This window comes from Aythya ferina (genome assembly GCF_964211825.1).
Source record: "Aythya ferina genome assembly, chromosome: 16".
NCBI classification, from domain to species: Eukaryota; Metazoa; Chordata; class Aves; order Anseriformes; family Anatidae; genus Aythya; species Aythya ferina.
The window spans coordinates 8,893,178-8,917,520 of record NC_140315.1 but is presented as its reverse complement, the minus strand read 5'-3'; the positions used below and the strand labels follow the sequence as shown (position 1 = coordinate 8,917,520).

At 54.0% G+C, this 24,343-nt stretch overlaps 1 protein-coding gene across 9 annotated transcripts in view; it reads right to left on the bottom strand.

Moving 5' to 3' along the window:
* The window catches only part of DLGAP4 (DLG associated protein 4), a 152,900-nt gene that overhangs the window by 32,694 nt on the left and 95,863 nt on the right, over positions 1-24,343 (bottom strand). For 3 of the 9 annotated variants that reach the window (XM_084538415.1, XM_084538417.1, XM_084538419.1), the window contains 4 exons: positions 23,914-24,131; positions 20,698-20,812; positions 17,660-17,710; positions 16,607-16,850 (listed from right to left, as the gene is read on the bottom strand). In XM_084538415.1, coding sequence (XP_084394541.1) covers positions 16,607-16,850; positions 17,660-17,710; positions 20,698-20,812; positions 23,914-24,131 — 628 coding nt within the window. The other 6 variants (XM_084538418.1, XM_084538416.1, XM_084538420.1 and 3 more) reach the window with 4 other exon arrangements.

Genomic DNA, 24,343 nt, shown 5'->3' with positions numbered 1-24,343 from the left:
TGAGTCATGGCATTCCAGGAAATAAGGCAAGTTCCCAGCACTTTGGCAAGGAACAGAATTAAGCCATGAAAGAAGCCCAGTTCTCCGCTACATTCCCATCCTCACTGAGCTCACAGATGAGGGGATACATGTCAAATCCTGTTGGCCTTCATGATCTCATTGCACAGCTCTCAACAGCCCTGCCACCCCATTATGTGGTTAAGTGCTCCCACAATGGAAACAGTTGTTTCAGAAGTTAGAAAGGTAGCAAGAGACCCCCAGAGCTCACTCAAATGGCCACAGAGGTGATGTACCAGCTTTCTAGGCTGGTACGAGAGCTTCTGTGACAAGCTCAGTGTACCTGGGATCCAGCCACAGAAAGCACCCAGCCCACTACAAGGCGACTGGAATGCAGCCGAGTAGGCACTTGGGTTTTTGGCATCAAACATTTGTTAACAGGGCTCAAGTGAAGCAGCGCTGTGATAGCTGGAGATTTTGGGCTTCCTGCCATTTTTTTTTTTCTCCCTCAAGTGAGCTCAACACACAGCAATGAACAGTTTCAGGAAAGTGGTTGTATTACACCTCTTCCACCACATTCAGCCTCAGTTAAGGGCTCTGCATCATCCCAGACATCTGAGCTGTTCTGCCTTCTCCTCCCAGGTGTTGGCTACTGGGGTGGAGGAGTGCAGGGGAATATTTGCAACTGCCTCACAGCTACTTCCGAGTGATGCCACAGCATGGGACATCATGATTGCCAACACAGGGACAGAGCAATACAACTGAATCAGAACAGGCCAGTTAGAAAATGAAAGCTCTTTTGTTGTTTGAACCATAGTAATTGATAAAAATAAGAGAAGCTGTTAGAGAAAGTATACCATTACAACAACAAAAACCTTGCTTTGAGTTTGCCAGGTGAACCTAAAGCTCCTGAACCATGTCTATGCATAAAAAGCCCTTCTAACACTGGAATAGTCATCCGATTATTAGCCTCTTTCCTAGCTCTGAGAAGACAGAGCACAGCTTGGATCAGAGATACCATTTTTCTTCTCTCATATCAGGTTTTCCCTTCCATTGTAGCCTGCCCACATGCTTCAGAGGCTTCTCAGCCCATCACTCTTAAGCAAATCTTCGCAAGTGCCTTTCAGCATGCTACAATTAGCACACACATACAAGAGAACACAAAAGAAACCAACCCAAGGCTGCCAATCCACACAATGAATCATGCCAGCTAAAACTACCTTCAAAGACAGAACAAACTTGGGATTTGAAATGGATTACATGAACAAGATCTGCACGTTCTAGGTATCTACACCATGTTGTTTTCAACACCCAAAGCAGTACGAAAGAACCAATCTATGCTATGGGAAGGTAACTTGCCCCTAATAATACCCAAATGATTTCAGCCAAATTCCCTGACCGCTCCCCACATTCCATCCTACTGCACGTGTTAATCATGAAAAACTTGCTCTAGTCCCAGAGACGAGGTGACTGCTAGCTGCACTGCTGCTGAGTGGCCTGGAGCACCACAAAGCTACTAGGAAGTCCCTGGGGCAGAGCAGCTGCTTGGAGCATACCACAGTCAGGCTTTAAGCCTCAGATACTTCTCATCTCTGGATTCAGACAGCTACATTCAAGAATACATTTTACAGCACTCTTCTCAGGTAGCCTAAACACAACAGCAGGATATGAATATACTTGGGGTTACTTTCTGAGAAAGCAAACGTGAAGGTGTAAGCCACAGGATGAAGTCAGGCTGGAGTGAGAACAGCTGCACCCAGCAGAGCAGCTTAAGCACAGCAATACTGATCATGCTCATGAGCTGTGGCATTAAGCCTTCGAGGATAACACCACTTACCAGACCTGCAATGAGCAGAACAATTTTGTGCTTCTCATACAATTTGATGGGAAGAAGAGGCCTGTCACTCTTGGCAGGGGAAACAGAGCACAGGTCCTAGCCCTGGCTGCCTTGTGTCAAGTGGAGGCCAGGCAGTAATCAGGAAAGAAGCTGTTTTATAGTAAGAGGCACAGATGGCAAGAACTGTAATTGAGTTGCTTAAAAAGTGATGCTGAAAATCATTGCACCATAAGAAATAGCATAAAACACATTTAACAGGTACCCTTAACAACTACAGCAGAAGCAGTTCTTAGCCATAAATCCATCCAAGTGAGAGTCACTGTACACAATACTTCCACCATCTCTCGCCTCAGTTTTATGAAGTTATTTCACATGTAACAGCAGGACCTGATTTAAAGCATTAACAGCAACTAGAGTTACTGCTGGGATTCATCCAGCCACTAAAAACAAGCCATCCTATGGCACTTCTGAGAAATGGCATAACAGGTCTTCCTGCAGCCCCCACCACCTGTGAACACCACTGATTAGAGCTGAAGAACACACCTGAGTGCTTCCATCTGCAATACAGTACCTGAGGAGCACCACATTTCAAAAAATATTGTTTCACCCTTTCAAAAAAGTTAATTCATTCTTCAGTGTTCCTGGCACACAACCTAGTTCACCCAGAACCGCAATCACATCCACCAGCTATCTGAACACATACCCAAAGCATGTTTGTTAACATAGCAAGAACTAGAAGAAAGCAGAACACATGATTAAGTGTGAACCAGACCTTGAAGCAGAGGGAAAAAAACACATTATCAACAGAAGGGAAAGAAATCAGAGAAGCAGAAACAACAACTTCAGAAGCAACCAGCCTCTAAAGTTATTTTTAGAGCTACCTCTCCCAGCACCCTGAATACTCAGACACTTTAAAAAAAAATCAGAAAAAAATCAAAGGTAAGCACACAAATAGTATGCCAGAAGACAGTGCTTCAAAGTCTACTGCTGTCACAATACCAGCAGCCTAAATGGCTGGCCCAATTCTGTCCTTTGATTCAAGGAGGCCTCATTAGCCCGAGTCCTGCTTTGCTCTGCGGAGCAAGCACACAGCAACTCCACCAACTCTTCTGGAGAGCTGCCACGTGTATGCTGGGGCAGCTGATGAGAGCTGCAGCAGGCCTGGAGAGCGCAGCAGAATGTCAGTCTGACAGGACAAAGCACAGCACTTCAAAGAGGCAAGATGACAGACACTTTCATCTTTGCTCTTTAAAGCTCTCTATTTAACACCCAAGATGACAGGTGAGGAAGTTTCCTCCGCATGTTCAATAGCCCTCCGGTGAGCCACCTCCCCAGGGCAGGCCCCAACAGGAGGAGGGGTACAGACCTCACCCACACGTGGTGCCAGTAGCTCACTGCTGAGCATTTGTTCCTCCAGCCCTGAACAGCATTGGAGCCACTGCTTCGGGGCTGGAAGACAAGGCGAGGCTCATGCCTGCTGGGAGCCTTCGGTGCGCCCTGTGCTGGCCCCCTTTTGTCACTGCACAGCTCCACAGAGGGTCACAGCAACACACAGGATCATAGAAACCTGAGGTTGGAAAGGACCACCAAGATCATCTGGTCCAACCATCCTCCTATCACCAATTCTACACACTAAGCTACTAAATCGCATCTCATAGCACCTCGTCCAGGCACTTCTTAAACACTGCAAGGGACGGTGACTCCACCACCTCCCTGGGGGGGCAGTTTCAGTGCCTGAGAGAAAAAATTTCCTGGTATCTAGTCTAAATCTCCCCAGACACACCTTGTGGCCATTTCCTCAAGTCCTATCATTCATTATCTGGGAGAAGAGGCCAACCCCCTCCTCATCGCAACCTCCATTCAGGGAGTTGTAGAGAGCAATGAGGTCTCCCCTGAGCCTCCTCTTCTCCAGACCAAACACCCCCAGCTCCCTCAGCCGCTCCTCACAGGACTTGTGTCCCAGGCCCTTCACCAGCTTTGTAGCCCTTCTCTGGACACACTCCAGGGCCTCAATGCCCTTCTTGTCCTGAGGGGCCCAAAACTGAACCCAGCACTCAAGGTGCGGCCTCACCAGAGCTGAGTACAGGGGGACAGTCACCTCCCTGCTCCTGCTGGCTGCACTATTCCTGATACAAGCCAGGATGCTGTTGGCCTCGTTGGCTACCTGAGCACCCTGCCAGCTCACATCCAGCAGAGTATCAATCAACACTCCCAGGTCCCTTTCCTCCTCAGTCTTCTAGCCACTCTGCCCAAATCCTACAGCACTGCATGGGGTTATTGCAGCCAAAGCATAGGACCCAGAACTTGGCAACACGGAGACCTAACGCTCCTCTCAAACAACTGGACAGCAGCAGGGGCCAGCGTGCCTGGATCCTGTCAGCTGCGGGCCTCCCAGGGAGGATGGCACCACCATGCCCAAACACTCACCTCACCCTACAGCAAAGAGCAGCAGCCAGAACCGCAGAGCAGCTCCTCTGCACCCAGCTGCCATCCTTCATGCCCCTTACATCTCCTGCAGGCCAGATGTTCAGAGCTAAAGTGGCCTGACTCCTATTTACATTATTTCTAACGTTTATATATGTTTCTTCAGATCTGATGGCTCTTTGACATCAACTCCCTGAAGCGCTCTGAAAAGGAATTAAAGCATCACAAAGATGAAAAGCCAAGAGAGCCAATGTACTGAAACTGCAGATACCAGTCCACAGCCACACAGCCACCAAGCAGGTCAGTTTAAACACTGGCCTCTTCTTGAGGGACAAAGATGTCCACTGAAAGCACACACAAGGCATGCACAATGTGTATAGCAGACAGGGACAGCATTTGCTCAGGACTGGGGACAGATCCACACAGGCCTTTTGTTTCCTTTCCCGAAAGGCCTCTGGTTCCTCCCCGTCATTTGGCTTGAGAAGCACGAGCAGCTCCCACAATAGCAGAAACATCAGAGCCTGCGTTGGCAGCCTCCCCTCAGCAACCCGGAGCATTTTACAGTACTCATCTCTAGTAAGCAAGTTAACAGAGCAGTGATAAAAGCTAATGTGAGGCATAATATAACTATTAGCAGCAGCAGCCTCCAGAACACCCTAGGAGATTGCAGGGTGACAGTGAGATGCAGACATTGGAGCCAGGTGCCAAGTGCACAGCCAAGCCCAAGCAGCAGAAGCACGGTGGCCAAGGCAACAGGCTGCAGGTTACAGAGCTGCATTTCCTGGAACCCAGGATTTCCCTGCTCAAGGCCTTGCCCTTGGCACACGGCAACCTGGAGGGTCACTGAATCCAGCACTTCTGAATCCAAGCAGCACCAGAGCTCAAGGTTGTGCAAACACTGTCTAACTTCCTTCTCCTTCCAATGGAGGAGAATAAGCAGCTGTTCAGGCACTTGGGGGTGGAAGATCTCCATCCCTGTTCCACTACTGCCATCTTCCCAAACCCATCTTCTCCCCAGGGGAGTCCCCCTGCACACCATACACGGCTGGGCATGCCACCAGCTCCACACTGCCAAGGAGCTTGCTTTGCTCAGAGGAGCAGCACTAAGAGGCCAAAATCCTTGGCCCAGGATTGTTACTCAACTGGCAGGTCAGACAAGAAAACACTGGTAGCCTTTCAATAGAGAGCACGAAAACCTGGAAGAGTTCCTGGACAGAAGAGTTGTGACTCAGGACCTCATGTTTGGGCCACACTGAGAGACTGGGAAAAGCCTCAGGGTTCAAAGAAGGAAGAGAAGGCTTCTTAACAAAACAGTTACTGAAATGACCTTACAAGAGGCAAGGGGAGTCTGGCTGTACAATAGCATGCTGGCAGTCAAGCTGCTCTGACACATGCTGCTCTCTGTAAGAGCAGCACCAACCAGTCTGGCAGCCAAACAGGCAGTGCTGCAGCTCCTAACCAGCACCTTTAGAGGAAGGCTCAAGAATCCTCGTGGGGACATTTCCATTGTGGCCTGGGGCACTTTCTAGCATCAGACATCCATGCTGCCTTGCACAAAAGGCCCTAGGGATATGGGTTAACTTCCCAGTTTTGAATTTCAGTTTATTGCAACTGTAGGTATCCCTACCCCGGCTATGAAGTTTGAGATCCCTCTTGAGCACAGCAAATGCCCTGCTGGGACTATGTTCAGTTTGAACATTCCCCAAATATAACAAAAATGCAAGTAATTCTTAGAAGTTTGACTAATCTTATGACAAGAACTTCCATTAAAAATTCCCTTTTATCAACTCTTAAATACCTTTCAGCTTTCATCAAATGCTACCTTGCACTATGACAGCATCAGTAGAAAGTCACATTCGGCTTCTAATCTTTGCTTTAATTTTACACTCTGACAGCTCACACTACACATCAGAATTTACTTTTTAGACATCACATAAGAACTTACTTTAGACATTCACTACTTGAGTTTTTCCATCAGTTTCAAACTGGAGAGACAACACAGTAGCTTAAGCTTTGATCTTAGAATTAGGCTTAAAAGAGGAGATCGCTGCAGTCAAACCTGCACTTCTTAACAAAGAGTACTGAATAGCACATACAAAACTGAGAGTCAACATGTCCTTAATGTAAATACTAGTGGTAAGTTAAATTTATGCATCCTTGTACTGCTTCTCTTATGAGTGCTGCCATTCGATGCAGCCTGTTTCTGGCAAGTCCAGTGTAAAGAGACTTTTTGTTCTCTCAGTGTTGAGAGAAGAGATGACAACTGTAACCCCCAGACATCCCATATGGCAATGAGGATGATCAAGTTCCTGCACACGCTGTCTGCTACAAGGGAGCAGCAGCAGGCAGGCTGTAGTACTTCAACTCACATAGGTATCAGGTATGTATCAGATAGGTATCATATGCATCCTTCTTGCATCCAGTATATGTACATGCCCCTTCAGCAGTAATTTCACAAGACCCAGCCACCAGCCCTGGCAAGGTAAAAGAATCACAACTCTGCTGCTGTTTTCTCCAGAGTATTTAAATGCTGCAAGCAAAAATTCAGGAACAGTTCCTCCAGGGGAATTCCAGTTTCCTCTCCTTGACAGAGAAAGGCAGCTTCTGAAGCCCCTAATCAAGCGCAACTTCTCCTCACAGCCCTGTTCAACAAATCACTTGCTCAGGTTTCAGACCTTCAGCAGACCCCAGCATCTCAGCAACAAGTGCTGCCTTCAGGCCTCCTACTTCTTTCCTGTATAACCTTATTGTTACACACTGCTGGGTGAATCTGTCTGTTTACCTGCTTACAGTTTCCAGGTCACTATAGCAGCATGGCCCAAGAGACCTCCCTACAACCTTTCTGCTTCATTATCACCTGCAGGCAAGGACTGTCACTTCCCCCAGGACTGCTTGTCACCTACCTGGCCAGCGGACTGCCCACACTGCAGTATGTAAATGCTATTACTGCCCTACCTCACGTTGTCTGTTATGCTCAGTCCCCATAAGAACTAAGGAATGGATTCACACATTTATGTATTTGAACACTTAACTATCTTCAGCAGAAATTCCAAATGCTTCTGAAACAGCACATTTCAGGCTCATAGGCCATATCCTGGCAGGGCAGAGAAGTGAAGCAGAGGGCTAAACTGAAGCCAGGACTTCAGTCACAGGGTAGTTACTTCCCTTGCCTACGGCTTCTCCAGAGGACAGAAGGCTCACAGGGTGCTCATCTGCACCAAGTGGCCAATAATTCATTAATACCACAAGAGGAACTGAAGCAGACAATTCCTGCTCTCCTCATTAAGCAGCACACCTGTGAATAGTTTACCTTTCACTTGTTTAAATACAGTTTACTTCAAACACCCTGGTATCATCCTGTCCCTCCGCTTCTCCCTCTGTCCAGGTGGTAGCTAGCAAGAGGTTACAGGCTGCAGACCAGGAGAGAAGGGAAGGATAAACACATTCTTTGTGAGCTCTCCAGGGGGACCTCGTTCAACCATTCTCATCCCTCAAGCCCCAAATACAGCCAGCACAGAACTTGATCCAATAGCCTGAACTCTAATCTCCTTTCCAAGCAACTGCAATTATACTTAGTATTTCTCCCGTCCCTTTTAAAATCTGCTCTGACAGGAAACACACTGACAACTTTTCACTGAAGAAATTAAAGTAGATTTTTCTTGAACAAGGCCACCCGCCTGCACAGCCTTAATCCTTGCAGCTCACATATGTTACTGTAACTTGCACTGCACTGAATCCAATTATGCCTCCTCAATCCATTAAAAAAATATTTGAGGCTGTCACACAGGTTGCACGGAGCAGAAATATCAGCTGAGGAGACAAAACAGGCCCCGCTGCAGCATGGCTTTGCAACCTTATTTCTGCAGAGACACCTACAGCATTAAGAGAATTAGCATCAGAGACTTTTACAGGGACCACTGAATAGTTCACTCCAAAGTAACGGAGGCTGGACTCAACTCTACAGAGGAGACCAGAACTGACATACAGTTATTTGTAAGTGCTTGGCAGTTATTAGTTATGCATTAAAAGCTTTTAAAATTACATTGCTCTGGCAGCATGCACAGCTCAGAGCGAGCTCACAGAGCAGCAGGTCTCCCATGCATTACACAGTACGTTAGACCAGCAGACATAACCTTGAGCTAAGTAGCCAGAAGTGTCCACAAATCTGAACCGCACATGCAGATTAGGAATCCAACTACTGACTCACCCACAGCTGCAAAGCAAAATGCAAGCTCTCCCCAGCAGCTGACAACATTTGCCCCTTCAGCCAGAGAAGCAGAGCACAAGCTACAGCTGATCAAGTTCCACAAAGATACCTGTTGACCTCAGAGGTGCTGAGGGCTGCATGATTTACCAACTCACACTATTTTCACTCTTCTCCATACAGCCAACCCACAAGTAAAGAAAATTAAGTTCTGCCATTATTGCCCTTGCTGACAAGGATCTGGTGGGGATGCACAGGGCCTTCTTGTCCTTTCAGAACTGCCATGCCACGCAGTGCCTGTGCCCCAGTACTTAAGGGCCACATTACAGATCCAGGGGCCTCCTGACACCTATTTCAGCTACAGAGAAAAGTCTTGTACAGACACTACAGAAGTAACAGGCTACAGATGCAGAACTCCTTACAGCCATTTAGCACCTGCATCTTAATAAAGGACAAGCTTCCAGGTTTTCCTTAGCTACAACATCTGTCTGCCACAAGTAACCTTTTCCTGAAACCCACGTACTGCTGCAGAGTAAGCACACATTTATCTGAAAGACAAGCAGGCTAGATCTGATCACTAGTTATGCGTGCTCTTCCCCACAAACACAAAGCACTAACTTCACAGCACCAAATTTCTCCTGAACAACAAGCACCAGCTAAGCAATTTGGACCCTTCAGAGTCAAGTCTGCCAACTTACACGAGTTGGCAATCTGGCTTGTTATCATCCCACATGATTGGAATTTATTTTTAGGATCCAGTGCCACATGCTGTGTTTTTTTTTTTTTGCCCTCCTCCAACTCACAAGTTAAAGCCCAGGAGCCAGAGATCCCAGTTCCATTCCCATCTCAAACACACATTTCCGGTATGACCTGAGGTCAAGGTCCATACTTTCTCGGAATAAGTAATATTTCTCCTACCAACATCATCCTAGAAATAATCTCTTTGAACCTCTTAATAAAGACTCCAGTAGAAATTAAGAGTTTGCAGTTACTCAGTGCTTAAAGCAACTGTCAAACACCCTTCCCTCTGACAGCTCACACCACTACCAGAACTGTTCCTGCTATTAAATCCAGAGGCATTTAATTAAATAAAAGAGGGCAGGGCAGCTCACCATTGCCATGGAATACCAGATAGCCTCAGCTACGATCTGATCTCATCCCAGGCCACAGAGACTGGAGCCCTGCAGCCAGCACACAGCAGTGTGGGGTGCTGCTGAGCACCAGCCCCTGCAAGCCTCGGCATTCACTCAGCACCCAGACACCCTTCCTCAAGGGGAGGCCGGATCCCAACAGCACCTTGACAAGGGGCGGGTGTCACTCCGGGAAGCGTGCGATCTGAACACTATTTCCTTCCCTACAGCCCCCAGGGACTCTTTAAAGCCCTTAAGCACCGGGCTGGGGCCCCCGGGCGCTGACCTGCCGTGACCCCGCCTCGCTCAGCACAGCCTGGGGACAGCAGCGGGGCGCGGGCCGGCCGGGAACGGAGCTCCCCAAGCTCCCCCCGCTCCCGGCTCCCTCAGCCGAGGCACAAAAGCGAGCGAGGGCCCGGGGCCACCTCCCGGAGCCCTCCCGCCTCTCGGGGCGGCGCCGGCCGGCGGCAGAGCGTCCCCGGCCGGGCGGAGCGAAGCACGGGGGCCCCGACCCCACGGCGGCAGCCACGGCAAGAAGCGGGGGGAAGGAAGCAGGGCCCGGGCCGCTGGGTGTGTGTGTGGGGGGGGAGCAGCAAGCGGAGCGGAGCGGCGCAGGCAGGCGGGGGCGCGGCATCCCCCGCCGCGGAGCCATGCAGGGCCCGGCCCGGCCCCCCGCCCGCCCGCCCGCCGCGCCCCCGGGCACTCACTCACATTGCTTGAGGAGCTCCAGACACAAAGCCATGGGGAGACACAAAGGAGGGGCGGAGGGGACCGGAGAACACGGGAGAGGCGCGGCGCGGGGGGCGCTGCTCGGCCTCGCCCCCTAGGCTGAATTAATTATGGGGGTGGGTGGGTGGGTGGATGGGTGGGTTGGGGGGGGCGCTGCGGGCCGCTCGGCCGCGGCGGGGAGGTCGGGCCCGGCGGTAGAAGGGCGGGTGCCGGGGCTGGGGCCGCGCTCGGTGCTCCTGCGGCCGCGGCCGGCGAGAGAAAGGAGGAGACGCGCGGAGCCGCCGCACTCACCGCGCCCGCCCGCCGCTCCGCCTGCGCGCTGCGGGCGGGGCCGAGCCTTTAAAGCCGCCGCCACGCCCCGCGCGTCACCGCGCAGGCGCGGCGGGAGCGGCATTGGCCCCGCCCCCTCCTCCCTGCCCCGCCCCCTGCCCCGCCCCGCCCCGCCGGGCGCGGGTTCGGCTCCGGGCGGGGGGCGCGGGGCCGGTGGGGAGGGGAGGGGAGGGGAGGGGAGGGGAGGGGGGGGGGCACCCCTGGGTGCTCTGGGTTTTCCCGTGTTACTGCTGGCTCCTTGCAGCCAGCACGGCTAAGAGCAAGCTACGAGACAGACTTGGCTTCCTGACTGTGCTGCAGCTCCCCCTTTCTGAGCATCTGCCCCAAGCTGGTGGTAGCCCAGCTCCTGCAGTGCCACGGAGGGTGCAGGCAGCTGAAGGAAAGGTTGCTGCACTGGGTGCTGCCTGGAGTAGGGCTAAAACGTGGCAGCAGAGAGCACCCAGTGCGGCCTCGCTGCTGCAGGACGGAGGTATTGTTTTGGTGATGGAGTTTAATGGCAGGGTTACAGCCCTGGAGCAGCGTTAGGGGGTTCCTGGGGAAAAGGGAACAGGCTGGGGCTCAGGGTTTGGTAGCGGAGTTTCCGTAATAACAAGGAAAAGGTTAGAGATGAGAAATGAGCAGATTAGTATGGAGAGAAACAGATGTCATGAATTTCTTTGTGTCCTGCAGAACAGATCATGGAACATACATACCCACCCTTTTCCCTTACAAGTGCTCAAGGAGCACACACCATAAATCTTTCTCTGGTGTGCACACACAGACAACTCTCTCTCTCTCTCTTTAATCTCTTTCCTGCTGCTATGTCAGAGAAAGCTATTTCTGGAACGTGAAATCTAGGTCAAAAAGAAGGAGAAAATCTGAAGGAAACGATAACAGTCTCTCCCTTCAAAGGCCATATGGGGTCAGCCCTGGTTGATACGGTTAGCAAGGGGCCACTCCGGTACCTTACTGCTCAGCTGCAGCCCCTCACACCCTGGCTGAGCAGTGTGTCCTGGCCTGTGCCTTGCTTTCCTCTGCATTCAAACCTCTGGCTCTTCCCCACCAAGGGAACGCTCTGCTCCAGCTCCAGGTGTGCCCGTGGCCTCCATGGCTGCTCGGCTGAGGAAGGAGAAGAGCACAATTTGTCTATTTGGGACCTGCAGAGGAGGAGGAAGGGAGTCTTCCCTCAAAAGCTGTTGCTACATCACTTTTCTGGAAGCCATGGAAACTCGTTCCACAGCAAAGCAGCCTTTGGGGGTTTGGGCGGCTGCACGGTGCTGCTGTCCTGTGACACAGCGTGGAGGTGTGCAGGTGCTTTGTCTCGCCGTGCCCCTTCCTGCAAGAGCCCTGCACGGGGCTGTCAGTGCCAGGGCTGGGATCTGCCTTCCCCCAGGGCAGGGCAGGGTTCCTGGCACGGCACCGGTCCTGGGAACCATCTCACTAGCAGTGTTGTGGAAAAAAAAAATATAAAGGAGACACAAAACCGGCTAGAGGCAGAAGAGGAGCTATTCTGTCATGCCTTTGAGGAGTATCTATTCCAGGTAGAGAGCCTCATACCCGCTTGGGCTTGGCAAAGCCACGGCCTGTGGATGGGCACAAAGTGTGTGCAACCCTGGCCGCTGTAGGCACAGGCCTCGTGCCTGCTGCTGCTTGGAGCCAAGGACTGGGCTTCTTTGGGCTCCTTCTGCACCAGGTTCTGTGACTCCCTTGCCAGGCCGGGCTCAGGGGCTGCAGCCTCTGCTCCACCGGTCCTGCCGCCACGGGGCCAGCAGAGAGGGAGAACTGGAGGGCGCCTCCAGATGTCTTTTGTTTCAGCGACCCATAGGGAAAACAGGTCAACAGAGCCCAGGCCTTGAAGGAGGAGGCAGAGCTGGATCTCCTGGCCTCCCTGGAAGAGATCTGGGCACAGAGTAAGGAGATGGGCACCTGGGCTTCTGGGAACAGGCTGCTGAATCCCAGGGCAGGGTGCTGCCATGAGCAAGACTGACATTACCAAAAAGCATCAGAAGAGCTTGAGCAGGGACTGGTTTGGTGTAAGCTTTCTCTGCTGTCACTGGGGCATAGGTTGGAGGCTGGGCTGGGGTCTCCCCTTATTTTTCTGTGCTTTGCTCACCTCTCTGCTTTCCCTCTTACCCTGGACATCAAATATTCAAGGCCCTTTGAGTGCAGCTCTGTATCCTCACGCAGTCTATTAAGCAAGCAATTCCCAGTAATGCCTCTAATAAGAAGGAACTGGGGCTGGGGAGCCCTTTGTAATACACAGGAGTCTCTGTGGCTGTCAGCAGAACGCCTGGCAATTAGATGAATAGGTTTCACTGGGGCTTTCAGTCTCCCGCTTTGCAAAGCACAAAGCTTTGTTTAAGGCTGATCAAGGGCAGCTCATCATCTGTCTAGCTGGCTGTCAAATGGGAGTTAATTGCCCTGTAATATGCTAGTGACACAGGAGTTTGTCTGCGCACACCGCAGACCCTGAGGCTTGCAGTCCTCCAGGAAATACAGCCTGCTGCATGTCCTCTTCTCCTCAGCTGGGGGCTGAACCCCCACAGTACTGCTTAGCTTTACCATTTGGCCCTTCGAAGATCAAGAAACCTGTGTTGAGGCACAGCACTCCTGCAGCTGGTGCCTCTGTAGGATGTGTCTGTACAGACAAGAAACCCAGTCCTCCCCTTGGTGACCGGGAACATGATGGGAGCAGTTCCCTTGGGCCAGTGTGTGGATGGTGATAAGGAAGGTGCCCATGGGAAGGGGACAGGGGGAGGACTCCCGGTTGTTTCTTCCCAGAGCCCAGCGTGGAGCAGGGGCCACAAACAATTAGTCCTGCAAGCGGTGGGACGTCCACTTCCCTCTGTTGCTCTAGCTTGATGCTGTCAAGCTGCAAGGTACCCACGTGCTGCTCAGGCTGTGCAGCACCGCAGCCAGCAGTTACAGCCTCAGGGATGAACACATGCATTTGTAGGAGGAACTGGGACCATGTGGCTGATTAAAGGTGTGACTGCTGTCCGGATATGTCTCCTGCCCTCCCCATTGTGCATGCACACAAACACAGATGCTCTTCTCTGCTCCTCCTCCTCCTCCCCCCCTACCCCACCCCCCATCAAATCTGTTTCCCTCCCGCAGCCCCTGCAGCAAAAGTAAAGGGATGGAAGGTGTTCTGAAAATCAGCAAATCTCCGCTGGGTCATGTCACAGAGAGGTGACTCTTGAACGGTGGCAACGAGTCATTTTGAAAGCCTTGAAAGCCCCTTCCTGTGCTCCACCTGCTGTTGTTTCCCAGCACTGGTGGGGGCTTGCAGCAGTGCTGAGCTCAGCAACATCTGCGCTGTCAGGAGGAGCAGGGTGGGAGTGGGCTGTGCTTGTGGGTTGCCCGTGCTCCCCTTCCTGCTCCCCATCCCTACTGCTGGCACAGGGTGCCAACCCAGCGCTGGGTCGCGTGCTCTCCAGTGCCTCCATGCTGGGATCACCCTGCCTGGCTGGACCTGTCTGGGTGTCCCTGTGGCTGACAGGGCTTGCTGCTTGAGATGCTGTCTTTCACTCATGCCTACTCTGCGGTCTGCCTAGTATTACCATATCCAGAGCATCATCTTTTCATCTGTGTTCCTAAAAGCATTCCTGAGAGTCACACAGCCTCCTTTCAGCTCATCACGGGGCTGAAGCAGCAAGTTGGATCTGTGGATGGAAACCATGTGCTCTGTGCAGCCTGGCTGAGGACAGAGCGCTGCCGCTGCTGTCCCAGGCTCATGGTGACACCACTGACAGGATGCAGCGGGTGTGCTGGGCAGGCAAGAGGGGAGACCTCTGCTCCTCTGTGTTACAGGTGAGTGTCATCTGGGGCACTGGCACCTGTCAAGGAGCTGGGAGCAACAGTGCACCAGCTCTGCCCTCTGAGGCTTCCCTGATGCCAGGTCCACAGGGTCTGAGCTGCCCTCGCTGTACCTTGCTGTGTTGGGCTGGTGACCCCAGCACCCTGGCAAAGTGATTCACCCCAGCAGCGGTGCTCAGTGGGGCAGAGCTGGCTCCTGCAACCATTCTGCAAAATTACCGGCTCTGCTGCGGTGCTGGGAGAGACAGCCCAAGGGTCAGGAACATCTGAAGAGTGCTGCCTCCAGCCTCTGCCCTGCCCAAGGGGAAGGAGTTGCCCTGGAGTCACCTCTGAGGAAGAGGCCGGGCTTTTGTCCAATACTGTAGTTACTAATCAAAAGAGAAGGGCCTGCCCGGAGTGAGTAATGCCAGAAGAGGCATCTAGAGGTGGGCATACAGTGTTAACCACTCAGGGACAAGAACACAGGCTACAGGTGCTAGGCACTGGAGCTCAGAAAGGCTCCTTAATGCCTTGAAATTCAGAGCAAGACCTATTTGTACCTCACACCAGACATGTCAGATGGGGGTCTCTAGGTTAGTACGTTTGAGGGGTGAGGGACATACACGACTAGATGCCTCAGACATCTGTGTGGCTGCTGCCACCCAGCATGTCTCCAGGAAAGAAAGCAATTGGAGCCAGTCCAGCCAAAGGATAAACTCCCAGCACCTCCTTGTCAGAAGGTTTTGGAAGACTCTCCTCCAGGCTATAATGCCAGCAGCAGCCTGTGGGCTGGGGGTGGCCAGGTGACACTGTCACTGTCACCTCTTCTGCCCTGGTTGCTGCACGGACTGGGCCAATGCTTGGGCTGCGCAGGAGCACCTCTGGCCGTGTACACTCCTCTCCTAGCTGGGCATGGTCTGATCTGCCTGCGACTGCTGGGCAAAAGCACAAACCCTGAGGGTCCAGAGGGGGCAAACTTGCACTGTTCACCTTTTTCCCCAGACTTGGCACCCCAGACCTGTTTTTGGAGTCTTGCCCTGTACGGGAGTCTGCAAAGAAACAAGACTTACCAGGAGCGACTGAGGAGACTGGGGTTGTTCAGTCTGCAGAAAAGGCACCTTGTCTCTCCCTACAACTACCTGAAAGGAGGCTGCAGTAAGGAGGGTGTGGGTCTCTTTTCTCAGGGGACAAGTGATAGGACACAAGGAAATGGCCTCAAGTTGTGCCAGGGAAGGTTTAGATTGGACGTCAGGAAGAATTTATTCACAGGGAGTGGTTAGGCATTGGAAGAGGCTGCCCACGGAAGACAGAGATGCCATCCCTGGAGGTATTTAAGGAATGTGTGGTCATGGCAGTGAGGGACATGGTTTAGTGGTGGACTTGGTACCATTAGGTGATGGTTGAACTTGATGGTCTTATGGGTCTTTTCCAACCTAAACAATTCTATGATTCTGTTGGAAAAGACTTTGGGTGAACCCCAAAGCCTTGTCACTTCTCTGCCACTGAGGGATGGAGGCAGATATCTTCTGCCTTCCCTCCTTCTGTCAGCCCCAATTTCTACCTCTGGCAGAAGGGGCTGAAGAGATCAGGATTCACTCAGACTCTGGGGAAATGAATGCTGAGTCCCTGACCTCAATTTTTGCTTTCAGGAATTTCAGGGAGAGGCCAAAGCTGCCAAGCGCAGCCCAGACTGGAGGAATTATGGTCAGGTGCATAATGGAGAGGAGGAGGAGGGAAGCTATCAGCACTGCAGGGCAGCAGGACTGCACCCACAGCCCCGTGGGACTTGGGGTGAGGAGGGCAGGCAGTGCTCCCCACACGCAGCAGGGTGAGGTGGGCATCCCATGGGGCGCTCCCAGCCGCAGTGCTCCCAGCCGGGTTTGCCTTCACTGAGCGAAGGCGCTGAGTCCGACCTCTGCAGCCTGCAACAACTGTGCAAGCAGAGCCTGTCTGCCATTTCGGCACCACATCCAGGGACTTGGACACGGCCGTCCTGGCAGCATCCCTGCCGTGCTCTGCCAGCACACAGCAAACTCAGAGACGCAGTCCCCGTGGAAATCTTGGACAACCGAGGCTGGAGACACCCTGCAAGGTGTCTGAGGGCAGCGCCCTGCACCCCCAGCACCTTGGGCACTCACACCCCATCCCCACGACTGCCGTGGCCTCGCTGACACTCACTGTTGGTGGGCAGGGTCCTGCTGCCGCTGAGGCTGCCCGCTGGTGGGGGGGAGATGGAGCGGATGGAGCCGGTGTCCTCGTCCTGGGAGCAGCCCGCCTGGATGGCTCGGAGGTAGCTGTGGCTCCGGGAGCGGAAGTAGCTGGGCAGAGGCAAGTCCAGCACCTCGGCGGCAGCCGACTCGGCCTCGCTGTAGGTAGAGTCACAGACCGCCTCATACTGCTCCCCCAGCTCCGGCTCTCTCGCCTGCACAGGAAGAGGGGCAGAGCAGTCACCCCCTGCCCAGGGCTGGGCCCCTTCCCTTCCCTCCTGCAGCTTTCTCCGCTCCCCTCCGTGTGGTGGCTCCCAAGCGATCTCAGCCAGACACAGGCAGAGCTGGAGGAGCAGCGCTGGCATGGGGGTCCCGGCCAGGGGAGAGGGGCTCCTCCTTCCAGGCCAGAGGATCCCTGCGGGAGCAGGAGGCGCTTAGCACCACGGTGCCAGTAAAGCACTCCCTGAGATGGGGAGCAGGAGAGAGCTCGGTGCAGGCTGAGACCTGAGCAGGGAAGCTCCACTCCCTGCTCCCCTGCTGCCTCCACCTCCCCTGGCCCAGCCCTGTCCTTGAGGGGCAGTAGCTGATCCAGCTTCAGCTCAGGAGACTCACCCAGATCAAACCAGAGCCAGCCTGGAACAGCAAGTGTTTTGAAATACCGATGATGAGAGATGCTGAGGTTTGCCCTGTCAGCCACTTCCACCTCTCCTGGCCCTTTCTTTGGCTTCAAGGATAGGATTTATGACCAGTGCTGGCATCTGTAGCCTTTCCCCGAGCTCCACAGGGTTTGGCTGAAAAAACTCATCACGATCCCCAAAAACATCCCTGAACCCTCTGCTGAGGCTGGGGGGACCAAACTGTCCAGTCGCTCTGCAGTGCTCTGGGCTGGGGAGTGCATCGTTCTCCTCCTCCTGTGGCCCTGGGCAAGGGTGCCCCACAGCTGCCTCGCACCCTGCAGTGGGGGTCCAGGGAGACCTAAGGAAACTCCATGAGGAAGGAAGAGGGAATGGCAGCGGGACGGTACCTGCTCTCCATGGGTAAATATCTGAGGGATAAGTGAGGGGGGTCCAAAGATCTGGAAGAAAGAGTTGGAGAAGGTTAAAGGCCAGGAAAGGGGCAGCCCTCACAGAGACAGCCATTGCACAGGGACCAAGGACGAGGGGAGCACACAGCCCTTTCCTTTGGGCCACCACTGCTGACACTTCAGTACAAACTTCAGAGCCCATAAGATGCCAAACAAAATGCCTCACAGGCCCCACAAACAAGGCACAGCAAAGCTCCACGGGACGCCTCTGAGATGGAGATAAGCTGCTGATGCATTCAGCACGTTGTATGCACTGTGTATTAATATATACACACACGGGGCATACTGGCACTCTGACAGCAGAAACACAATGCCCTGACTGGGGCACCCCTGGGCGCACACAGGGTGCCTGTGGCTGTGGGATGAGGTGTGTGGCTCCTGGTTAGCACCCTGCAAAGCCCCAGCACTGGCCAGTGCTTGTGGCATGGCCAGGAGTGGCGATGGCCCTGTGGCTGCAGAGCTGGGTGCACGGGCAGGCTGAGCACTGCGCATCAGGGAAACCATCCTTTGCCCTGCTGGGACTTGGGCTGGACACCTTGCTGCTATCTCCTCTGCCCCTGCACCAGGAAGAGGCCCCATGGAAGCAATGCTCCCTTCTCTCCACAGCAAAGCCATGGCACACACTTGGCATATGGACAGCTGCCTGACTGACACTGCACTGCCTGCCAGGAGGAATCCTTTCTCCCCATCTCCTGGCTGTTCCCTCCATCCCCACTCTGCAGAGCAAAACCACCCCAGGAGCTCCTCCCTTCACGAGCTGCTCAAGATGACACATCTTGGGAAGAATCCAGGTTCAAAATGTACCTCAGGGAAGAGGCTTGGCTCTGGGGGCCGGGTCTGGCCATCCTACATAAAGCACAGCTCAAATTGTGTCTCAGCAGTGTTGGGGGTCAGCAGCTGGCTCTGTCTGGCAGCAGGTCCCTTCCTGTGAGAGGTGGATGCTGACACACATCAGATGAACCCCGGACTTCCAGAGGTTTGCAAGGTGGAGTTCAGCTTGCACAAAGCCAGGTACAGTGGACTTGTCTTTGAGAGACAGATGTGTTTCTGTATGGGAGGATGCTAAGTCTTGCTGGACAAACAAAGAAGATGTTGGGGGTCACCCAAAAAGGAGGGCAGAGGAGGAGCTGCCTGCAGCACTTATGAAAAGGCAGGTCAGGCCTGGCAGAGGATCAGGCCAGCACAGGCGAGGTGGCTGTACTAGCTCCACCCTGACTCAAGAGTTATGCAGTTTGTGAGAGGCCTCTAAATCCCAGTTCAGCTGCAACTGGACTGTCTTTGGTTTGGAGGAAGGCAGGCAAAGCACAAATGATGACACCAGCCCCATGGCTGAGCTGGTGCCGTGGCAGTCAGTATGACAGAGCTGCAGGTCTGGGTCTGGAAAGGAGCATCTGCAGGGCACTTCCTGGCACAGTGCAGGCTGCTCAGCCCCTCGAGACACTTCTGATGCCTTCGTGAGGATGCTGCACTTGTCTGCTAAATGGCAAACATGGGGTGGGGGAGAGCACAGACTCAGCTTGCCCGTGGTTTCCCCTTCCCTGCAAAGGCCTGGCTTTAGACACAGGTTTACATGCAAAGGACAGGAATGCAATGGGCCTGACCTCTTTCTCTGTGCGACAAAACATCCAGAACACTTTTATCAATGTACAAGTAACGAGACTGACCACAAGGAACATGTATGCCCACAAGCAATGCTCTGTGCCTTTCCCCAGAGCTCTCCACAAATGGCTCCAGCTGCAGGTAGCAGCAGCAGAAGCCAAAAGTGTGTGGCTGGAGCAGCTGGGTGGGGATGGATGTGGGTTCAGAGCCCTGTGCACCTGGAGGGCAGTGCCAGCACACACTTCTTGCCCTCCTCCATGCTGTGCTTCCTGGTGTTCAGCCCACTTTGTTAACCTTGTGCTGCCTCCCTTGACCAGGGAGCACTGGCAGCGTGTGGGGAGGCAGACTGGAGCAGCATGGAAGGGGGGCATGTGTGTGTTATGTTCCCACGTAGGCACACAGGGACAGAGAAGGGACATAACAGAGGCCCAGGGTGACAGTGGCACAGCTGGGCAAAGCTCATGGAGCCACTGATGCCCCAGACACCTCCTCCGAAAGGAGGGGTCCCCGTCCTGGGGTGGAGATGAGCACATGGGAACTGTGCAACAGTCTTATGCCAGCGTGGGTTATTTCCTGGCTGCTGGCAGCTGGCTTACGGCCACAGGTCCTTAGCCACTCTGGTTTCATACAAGGGGAGGATGGGACATAGCATGGGACCAGGAGTTAAACCCAGAGGCCATGGTCAGGGTTTGCTACCCACCATTAGCACCTCCACTGGCCCCCTTGGCTTTGTCTGGTCTTCCCTGTGGCATGAGAACCAGGAATACACAAGAGACACCCCCAGTTAGCTGGCAGGACAGCCTCCTGAATTCCAGGCACCTTGTGCCTCGGTCCAACTTGCTTCCTGAGTACGGGGCCCTCAGAGCAGAGCAGGATTTCTGTCCCCTGTGAACCTCTGCAGGGTCCCTGGCAGCTGGCCTCAGGCTGCGTGCTGCCTTCTGCACCAGTGAGGCTGGCCCAGGCTCTGTGCCCACTCCGCAAGCGAACGGAGCTTGCAGCAGGAGTGGGCGGCCGTGCAGGCAGCTGCTAGGTGGTGCACAGCGTGAGCCTGCACACGGAGCAGCCCTGAGCGAGCTTTGCCTCTTGCTGTGAAGCATGGGGGAGCTCTGGGCTGCCATACCCATGGTCACGGCTGCAGGGACTGCAACTGCACCAGCAGTGCTGAGAGGAGGCAAAAGCTAAAGCAAGAGAGGTCTAACGTGAATTAAGGAGCTGTCCCTGAGAGTTTAATAACACTGCCAGAGAACAGCACACCTGTTACTGGAATGCAACTGGTGCCTTATTTTTAGGGGGCAAAAGGATATTCCTCTTCCCATCAGCCAGCCTCCATTCTCTTTTGGGCTGGGTGTGCAGTGGGGTTTGCCTTCCTGGCATCTCACCTGGTTGATGCAACTGGACTCATTGACGCTGTCGGAGATCTGGTTGTATTCTTCCTCCCAGGTTGGGAACTTTGGAGGTAGGAGGATCTCGACAGAGTCCAGGCGGTCCAGGCTCCTGCAGCAGAGAGAGAGGGTGTGAGGGGCAGAGCTGGGGCTGTGCTGGAGCTGCTGGGACAGCTAGACCACACTGCTCTGGCACCCTCTGCCAGGCACGGGTATGCACGGCAGCACTGAGCTGATGCTGTACACCAGGTCCTCCACAGCTCAGCCCTTGCTGCAGCTGCTGGAGAAGCTGGAAACACTTTCTCACCTTGCTGGCCACTGGCTTAAGTTGGTACATGGGCGAAGGTTTTGTGGGGTGCAGAAGAAGGAGAGGGGACAAAACCTTGTGTCCCCCAGCCCCCAGGAATGCAATGCAGATGCCAGGTTTGTCCAACCCAAGCCCAGGGAGCACATGGTATCTGTGCCAGCCCCCAGAGTCACAGCCTTGGCTACAGACCTGCTCCTGCACAGGCTGATGCTGGGGGAATCCTGCTCTTCCCTGCCCGGACTGGCGGGCAGGGGGTGGAAGGTGGTAGGGGGAATGATTTTTCAATGATATTGTTATTGACTTCACAATTAGAAACATCTTCAAAACTTTTTGATGGCTTCTGAGGGAGACCTCATCAATGTGTATAAATATCTGAGGGGAGGGTGTCGAGACAACAGAACTGGTCTCTTTTCAGTTGTGCCCAGCGACAGGACAAGAGGCAACAGGCACAAACTGAAGGACAGGAGGTTCCGGCTCAATATGAGGGGACAATTCTTGACTGGGAGGGTGACAGAGCACTGGGACAGGTTGTCCAGAGAGGTTGTGGAGTCTCCTTCTCTGGAGATATTCAAACACTGCCTGGATGCCATCCTGTGCAATGTGCTCTAGGTGATCCTGCCTGGCAGGGGGGTTGGATTGGATGATCTTTAGAGGTCCCTTTCAACCTCATTCTGTGATTCTGAGATTCTGTCTGTATAGAGGAACCCCAGAGTTTATCTGGAAGAAGCTCAAGGTGAGCCAAGCCTGGATGGCACTGCTTCAGGAGCAGGGGGGTTTGTTTTTTCCAGAGCAGCTTCTGCTGCAGGCTCTGAGGGAAGAACTCTGTCCCATACCCAGGGCTCAGCAGGAGCCTATACAGCAGCAGTAGAAGAGCAGGGCTGTCAGTGAGCCTGACACAGCCAAAACCAGAGCAACTGTCCCTGCTGAAAGCTGGGTGCACAGCAGCCAGGAGGCAGGCGGGAGGATGGGAGGGATGTGGAGGAAGAGGAGAGGTCCTTGTCAGACCAGGCAGGTGTGTGACAGCCCTGCACATTAGCTCAGTGCCATCTTTTACGCATGCACTTCTCTGGTGTGGTCTCCGTGCGGACTGCTGGGGCTCTGGGCATGTCGCAGGGGACAGACAGGCATGGTGAGGGGTGAGCTGCAGAGGATCTGCCTCTTAAACCACCTGTGGGCCCTGCAGAGCAGCATGGGGGTGAAGCTCTTGCCTCACCTGGGGGGGCTGTGGTGTGCAGGAGGTCAGTCTGGCTGTACCCCAGCAGGACGGAGTGCAGGGAGTGTCCTGGCCAGGCAGACCTCCAGGAAGGATGGTGGCACCTCCTGAGTCTCCATCCCAGAGCTGATGAGCATGGAGAGGGGCCTCTTCTGCCAGGGGTGATGGAGACACCCAGCCCCCAGAGGACTCACTGTGGAGCTTGGCCACCCACCAAGGGTCCCTTGGCACTCTAAGCCCTGGGCTATCTGTTCAGCTTGTTGTTCCCCTCAGCATGACAGGGCTTTGTCCATGACCCCCTCGCCAGGATGAGGCCCAGCAGCCCTGGCTGAGGAGACTGAGGCCTGCAACGTGGGTGGGTGTACAGCCATGCCAGGGCATGGGGCCATGGCTCTGCTCTAGCTGCTGTCCCACCGGCATGCCAGGCTGGTGGGGGAAGTGGCCAGACCCTGCAAAAAACAGAGTGGCCACAGCTCCAGAAGGCTCCCTGGTGGGGGCAGAGCCGAGGGGGTGGTCAGCAGATGGCAGCCGTGCCCGTGCTCCAGGCTCGCCTGGTGCTGGGCCCCAGCAGCCCAGGTGAAGTTTCACACTCTGATGGACGTGACCTGAGTGGTTAATTAGCCCAAGACAGGAAGAACCCAAATGTCTCAACTTGGGTATTTTACACCAGAGACCCCTGGACCCAGTTCTGCTTCCCCTTAAGTACGTGTGAGGCCATGGAGCAGGGATGGATTCAGAGCAGGGATTTCCAGGGCTCCCTGCAGTTAGCTTTGTCCCCATCTCCCACTAGAAAACAGCATCTGCTCCACAGTCTGATGACACCGTGAGGGGTCTCCACACTGCCTGCTTTTTCCTCGCTTCTCTGGCTCTATCTGCCGAACTGTGAGCAGTTCACCTGCAGCTGCTCCTGCCTCCTTCTGCTCCTGTGCCACTCATGTCTGGTGCTGACTACAGCATCTGAACTGCCCACAGCCTGCCACAGTCGCTGGGTGCTTTGTCCTGGGAAGCACAACCTCTGTTCAGGTGGTTCACACAGACCCCGTCCAGGGAGCTAGCCCCTTGCCCAGCACATTTGCTGTGTTCCCCTTGCTCTGCAGGCTGGCTAGCTCAAGACGCTGTGAGTCTTCCTCCCTCCACACTGGGTCCCAGGCCTCTTAGTTCATCTCTCCTGTCTTCAGGGGACCACCCAGCCTAGTGTGTGAAGGGGGCACTCTCTGGCTGGTCCCAGACACCTTGGGACACCTGTGGAGCAAAGCAGATGGCACAGTTGCAGTAGCCTGTGGCCTGTGTGCCACATGGTCCCAGCCACACTGGCTGAGCATCTAAATAGCATCACTGGGTTGGGTTCTCCACAATCTCTTAGAGGAGCAGATCCTTAGCCAGAGAAAACCCACACAGCTCCACCAAAGGATTCCCCCCATCACCAAGAGGACAGGGACCTGGGGCAGACTCCTAGCACCAGAGCTATTTGGAGTCACCAGGTCTCTTCAGTCCCCTGCCACATCTTCTTCTGTCATGCTCGTCTCCTCATCAGCCTGTCCCATGGCCAGTTGAGCTGGTGTGTGGGAGCTCTGCTGGGCTCTGATCCCCATGTGGGGTTTCCATGTGGGTGTTGATGACCAAACCCCAAGGACTGCTTCTGGGGTGGTCCCTGGGAACCCGTACAGAGCTCCTAGGGGAGCCCCAGAGTTACCTTTGGGTAGTGCTCTGCTCACTCAGGGACTGTTGGGTGGCCTTGAGGTAACTCTGCCTCCGAGCTGCAGTTTTCGGGGATGGTTTGGGGCTGGTTTCTGAGTCTTCACTATCATCATCCCCCATGGCTTTGATGTAACTCCCGCTTCGCATGCGTCGGCACGGGATCTCACTGTCTTTGTCCCGAGACAGCGTGTTGTTCCACTCCCCCTGAGGCACCTGCAAGAGTAAGGGGAGCATGAGCATTTGTGAGAGAGCATCTCTGGGACCAAGGGGACCACGGGGATTTTGGGAATTGGCAGCAAGGCCAACTTTTGGACCCTCAGATGGAGCACAGGGGAAATGGGAAATGCAATTCTTTTCCAGCCCTCCCTTGACAGCTTGAGCCAGGCAGCCTTGCATTTGATTGCCTCCGTTTCAGCATCTACCCA